We start from the raw sequence: 5,900 nt of genomic DNA, 5'->3' as shown, positions 1-5,900 counted from the left end.
GATGACAGCACTTTAATAATTATGATGTTGGTAGTCATTCATTCTTGTCAAAGAGCGATTTATCTATGAACGATATCATATGCTGCGTCCCCACTGCACGAATCCGTGCGGCGAATCCTGTTCGCGACGCACGCATGCGTTGGCTCTTGTGCGCGACGCACACTGCGAGCAATTTGATACATTTGAAATTTTTAGGATTCCATAATATTTTTTTTCTTGATACAGTTCAATTATAAGAAGTGTAAAGAAGTATAACATCTTCTCTACGCATATTCATTTTCAAAATTGAGGATTCGATGAAATATCTTAATGCCTTCACTGTACAATTGAACTTATACCGTAGCACAGATCAACGTTTACGTACAAGTTCAAAGAAATAACGTATACGAATACAGAGGCAGGCTGACCAACAATTATCAGTTTTGAATAAAAATTATTACTTCTGTTCTAAATATAAATACTTGTCAGAAAAGACTTTGAGCAAAAATTCAGTCTGCATATTAATAAGATTTTAAATGATATTTAGCGTAATTGCAAATAATACAATATTACCATTTTTTTTTTGAAACATTTAATTTATTTTGAATAATAAATATATGATACGTCATATAAGTAGTAAGAGTATATATATATATATATATATATATATATATACATGATAATATCATGATGATATAAAATTAACTCTGAAATATGATAAATAAAGTCTACCAAAATATATTTTAGTTGGATATACATATATTTCAACATATCTATAACTTAATTACCGATGTATTTCCTATACTAATAGTTAGATAAAATTATAATTAGTACATCAATTTTAATGACTGCTTACTTATTTACATTTTTGATCCGCGCTTTGACGCTAATCCATTAGTGTCGGTTCGGGTATTCTCGGCAGCCCGATGCGTCGGGTTGCTCGCGGCGGGAGCGAGCGCCGCGAACGCAAGCTATTGAAATTTTCGTGTCGCTTCGACCATGTTCGGCAGGGTACGTAATTCTAAAAATAACCCCCCCTCCCATTTTCAAACAAAAAAAGAAGAAAAAAGTGCGCTATGGACATGCGCAGTGGACAAATTTAAAGGGAATTCGTGCGTTCGCACAGTATCACTCCGCTGCGCAAATTTGTTCGTGACGCACCATTCGCCGCACGGATTCGTAACAGTGGAGACGCGGCAATATATGCAGTAATAAATATATAAATAAATAAATATCAGATAAATAGATAGATATCAAATGTGTATATATATACATTTATTTATAATATATATATATATATATATATATATATATATATATATATACTTATATAATATAATATATATAACATTATTAATTATTTCCAAAACGAAGTAAAAATGATTTCCATCAAAGATATTGTAACTATACCAAAACGCAGTGTGTAAACTTTTAATTGTAATATAAACATAATTAAAAGATATGTGATTATATTGTTAATAATTATTATATCTAAATTCTAAATTGTTTCTGTGTATGGAACCATGTATGCATACTATAAACTAATAAACACTCGTTAAAGTTAATATACTTTATTAATCTTTATTTTTAAATTTCATAATATTTATCAACCTTTATTTTTTATTTTATAGTTGGTACCACACATGAAATATTTTATGAGGTGAAGTTGCTTGAGGTAATACATATATCCGGAAGTGCGCCTTGTTCTGTGGTATCCGAGCGAATTATTCTTTGGAGTGACCGATCCGTGTAGTTTACGAGTCGCAGCCTTTCTGTATTTTGCTCTGTTCGAGAAGTGTTGAAACGCATGGGATGCGCATGGTATTGGAATAATTACGAGTTTTAGGTTAGCTGAATAATATTTTGTATTTTGTGAAAAATGGCAGCGGTAGACGATGCTTGTTTGTCCGCTTTAGTGTTAGAGTATTTGAACAAGAAAGACAAGAACTTAGCTAATGTGTTCCAGAAGAAAACCAATGCGGTGAGTTGTTCAGCCGATTCTTTTATTTACATTTGATTTGGATATGAACGTACAACAAAACGTTATCATGGCACGTTTTATATGCTAATTATGTATTTTAAGTTAATAAAGTAAGTTATTTCTGTTCTTACTTGTGAACAATTCCATGCTGTTTTTACATGTGAATTCGCTTGAAAACACGTGTTTTATTTTTATACTTGTTTAGTGAATGATTTATTTTTTTTAGCCTCCTCTACCAAAAGGATCACCTACAATCGCCGATGTTTTCACACATTACCAAAAGACATCGACGAAAAAAATCCCACCGCTAAAATTATCTTCGGTCGGTTCTTCTGACGAGAGCTCCTCTGAGGAAGATACGCCTCCCACAAAACCCGTGAAAGGCGTGAAGCCTATTTCTAATGGAATTACGAAGACAAAACCTGCCGCTAAAGAATCATCTTCAGATTCTAGCAGTGAAGAAGAAGCTAAACCAGCACAAAAGCCTCCTGCAAAATCTGCGCCAAAACCTGCTCCAAAAGAAGTGAAAAAAGATACTAGTGATAGCGATTCTGATTCTGACTCTGATGAACCCAAAGTTCAGACAAAGGCTACTGTACAAACTAAATCCCCCGCAAAACCAGTTAAGCAAGCACCGCCGAAAAAAGCAGAATCATCTAGTTCTGAATCTTCTTCTGAAGAAGAGGTCAAAAAACCAACCAAACCTGTACAAAAACCTGTTGCTAAGCCAAAAGAATCGAGTAGTGAAGAGTCTTCATCAGAAGAAGAAACCAAACCCCCTGCAAAGACAGCAGCAAAACCAGTGGCAAAACCTGTAACCAAACAGCCTGTAAAAACAACTCAATCAAGTTCTTCGTCTGAAGAAGAATCTAAGCCAAAGCAAGTTAAAACACCTGCTAAATCGGCTACAAAACCAGTTCCTGTAAAGTCTAAGAAAGAATCCAGTAGTGACGATAGTTCGAGTGAAGATGAAGCTCCCAAACCAAAAGCTCAACCCGTCAAAAAAGGAAAACCTGCAACACCTAAAAAGGAATCTAGTAGTGATAGTGACAGTTCCGACGAAGATACAAAACCTTTACCTACTAAGACAACAGCCGCAAAGCCTGCTGTTAAGAAAGATTCTAGTAGTGATGATAGTTCTGAAGAAGAGGCTCCTGCTGTAAAGCCGAAACAATTGCCGGCTGCCAAAACACCTGCAAAAACAAAACCTGTTACAAAGAAAGAATCTTCTAGTGAAGAAAGTTCTGAGGAAGAACCCAAGAAAGCTGCAGTTAAAACTCCTGTGGCTAAACCTGCAAAGAAGGAATCTAGCAGCGATGATGATAGCTCTGATGAAGATGAACCTGCAAAATCAAAAACATCTACACCTACAGCTAAAGTTCCAAAAGTTACAAAGCCAGAATCATCTAGTGATAGTGATTCCTCTGAAGAAGAAACTATTTCAGTAACTCCAGCCAAACAGGTAATTTTCAATAGTTCATACACAAAATATAAATTTATCTCGATTTATAATTTTCATTGTTTTTCAGAAGAAAAGTGAGTCGCCTGTTAAAACCTCTACAAAGAAACGTAAAGCCGAATCTTCTTCTGATGATTCTGATGAAGAGGAAGAGGCTTCAAAACCAGTAGCTAAAAAGCCAACGTATGATAATTTTGTCAAAGCTGGCGAAAATGGAACTGAAGAGGTAAAGTTAAAACATTATTTTCAAAACTATTTCACAAAATAATTTAATAACCATTTTAAAACAGGTAAATTCTAAGGCAAACAGTAATTTCAATTCTGAAAATCCTGTCAACAATTCTTTGAATAAAACACCAAATTCATTTGGAGAACGCAAAAGCAACAAAAACACTCCATTTAGACGTGTAAAAGATGATGAGATTACTGTTGATCCTCGTGTTGGAGACAATTCATTTGAAGCAAAGGTCAGAGCCAGTTTTTGTATCAATAACAATCGGTTAACATGTGCAGTGCACGAATGTGACATTTTGATTTCGTACATCATTTTTATATATGCTTGAGCAAAAACTGGCACTGGAATTGACAAGTGTATTGATCTCATTTTTAAATATTGCTTGATTTCGTGCAATGTATATGTTAACTGATCTATTTCTTTTTTTATATATTGTGCCTGCTTAATGAAGAATGATGACACCAACTCACCTCATAACAAATCTGGAGGATTTAATGATCGGCGCGGTGGATTTAATGGGGGCCGTGGAGGCGGGCGCGGTTTTGGTGGGAGAGGGGGTGGCGACCGCGGAGGTCGTGGCCGTGGGGGATTTGGCGGGCGAGGTGGACGTGGTGGATTTGGGGGAGATCGAGATGGTGATAATCGCAATGGTGGTGATCGAAAAAGTTTCGGTGGAGGTCGCGGTGGCTTTGGCGGTCGCGGGGGCGGCGGTGGTGATCGTGGAGGTTTCCGTAAATCTTGGGGAGGCGAGGGTGGCCGTGGTGGCGGTGGTGGTTTTGGCGGTCGAGGTGGACGAGGTGGTGGTGGCCGGGGTGGTTTTGGCGATAGGGGTGGGCGCGGAGGCGGTGGTGGCTTCAACAAAAGCTTCGGATCATCAGGAGAAAATAAGAAAATTACGTTCGATGATTAGATTTAAGTTGATTTGTATTAAAAGGTAGGTTAATAAGGCACAAAACATTTTTGTTGCAATCATTTACTATTTTTTGAAGTAATTTTTCCTAATTTTATTAACGTTTTTTTTTTGTTTTGTTTTAGAAAGGAGCACGAGGATCATGGGGTGAAAGGGCTAATCTTGATTTGAAACACACGAGAGGAAAATCATTTAGACATGAAAAGACTAAAAAGAAACGAGGTTCATATCGAGGTGGTGCCATTGACATGTCTGTGAACTCCATTAGATTTGACGATTAATCAATTACACTTATTTCCATAAGGACTGACTTTAAACATCCCATGTTTAATTTTTTCATATAATGACTTCACAAGATCTGCACCTTGTACTATTTACATATTTCTATGTATAAAATATTTGATTATTCACTTTCATACTTACATTTTAATTTTCTTTTTATTTTATTTGCTCATTTTTATATTTGATGTAAAACTGATTGTATGCTCTGTTAAAGCTGAGTTGCTATATTGTATAAGTTATATATAATTGTTTGATATAAGCATATTAATGTAATAATTAAGAATTGTAAAATATATTTATAGTCAACTATACTTTAAGCTATGTTATTTAGTTTAATTGTGAAACAAAACAATGACAAATTATTAAATTACATATATTTTTAAAATGAAAATGCTTTTATTTTGGACATACTACTGGACATACTATTTTGAATGAAATAGTTATAATGTAATGGTATTAAGCTTTTTTACAAATTTAACATTATTATATTTACAAGCTTAAATATTTCAATTTTTTGTTTAGTCATTCAGATGATTTTTTCAGTTTAGAAATTTGAAAATAAATAACTTGTACTTATGAACATTATATACACACAAATTTGCGTTGCTAAATCAGAGTTGTCTATATTGCCATAAGATTATTTCAAATAGTTACCCAAAATTATAAAATTTATGGAACGTTTTGTTGGCATAAAATTATTTTAAAGATATGTTTGGTGGAATTTTAGCCGCATTTATTGCCATAAAACCTATTTCAGTCAATTACGTTCAAAACAAATATTTGTACTAATGGTAACATGAGTCGGGCGAATTTACTGACAGAAATCTTATTAGACAAGGAAAAGTTTATGTATGTATCATAAAGCTATTATAGAAACACTAATATTGAACCCCTGAATGATTTGCAATAGTGAAGATTATTTTTACTGTGTATAAATTATACACTGTGTGAACTATTTTATCATAATAATTCAGTGACACGAAAATAATTCATCGATCACTTTTTTCTTACATATTTTAATTGGTAATATTATTACATTTAGTTTCTTCTAATT

At 34.2% G+C, this 5,900-nt stretch overlaps 1 protein-coding gene across 3 annotated transcripts; it reads left to right on the top strand.

Annotated features, from left to right (window-relative positions):
• Positions 1–1,695: 1,695 nt before the first annotated feature.
• Positions 1,696–4,951, top strand: LOC113391300 (nucleolin 1-like). Of its 3 annotated transcripts, none has more exons than XM_026627261.1 (5): positions 1,696–1,960; positions 2,187–3,422; positions 3,490–3,645; positions 3,710–3,886; positions 4,690–4,951. In XM_026627261.1, exons 1-5 carry the CDS (start codon positions 1,859–1,861, stop codon positions 4,843–4,845), a joined length of 1,827 nt encoding a protein of 608 aa, XP_026483046.1. In that variant the 5' UTR covers positions 1,696–1,858; the 3' UTR covers positions 4,846–4,951. The 3 variants fall into 3 exon arrangements, with proteins under 3 accessions (XP_026483046.1, XP_026483039.1, XP_026483032.1); XM_026627254.1 differs by lacking the exon at positions 3,710–3,886 and adding an exon at positions 4,106–4,588 and having other exon boundaries at positions 3,493–3,645; positions 4,690–4,831; XM_026627247.1 differs by lacking the exon at positions 3,710–3,886 and adding an exon at positions 4,106–4,588 and having other exon boundaries at positions 4,690–4,831.
• The last annotated feature ends 949 nt before the right edge of the window (positions 4,952–5,900 follow it).

Source organism: Ctenocephalides felis, unplaced genomic scaffold (genome assembly GCF_003426905.1).
Source record: "Ctenocephalides felis isolate EL2017-DRISC unplaced genomic scaffold, ASM342690v1 CF-g0.4_SCAFFOLD_00234, whole genome shotgun sequence".
In the NCBI taxonomy this organism is placed as follows: domain Eukaryota; kingdom Metazoa; phylum Arthropoda; class Insecta; order Siphonaptera; family Pulicidae; genus Ctenocephalides; species Ctenocephalides felis.
The sequence above is the reverse complement of the archived record's forward strand: the minus strand, read 5'-3'. Positions and strand labels throughout refer to the sequence as shown.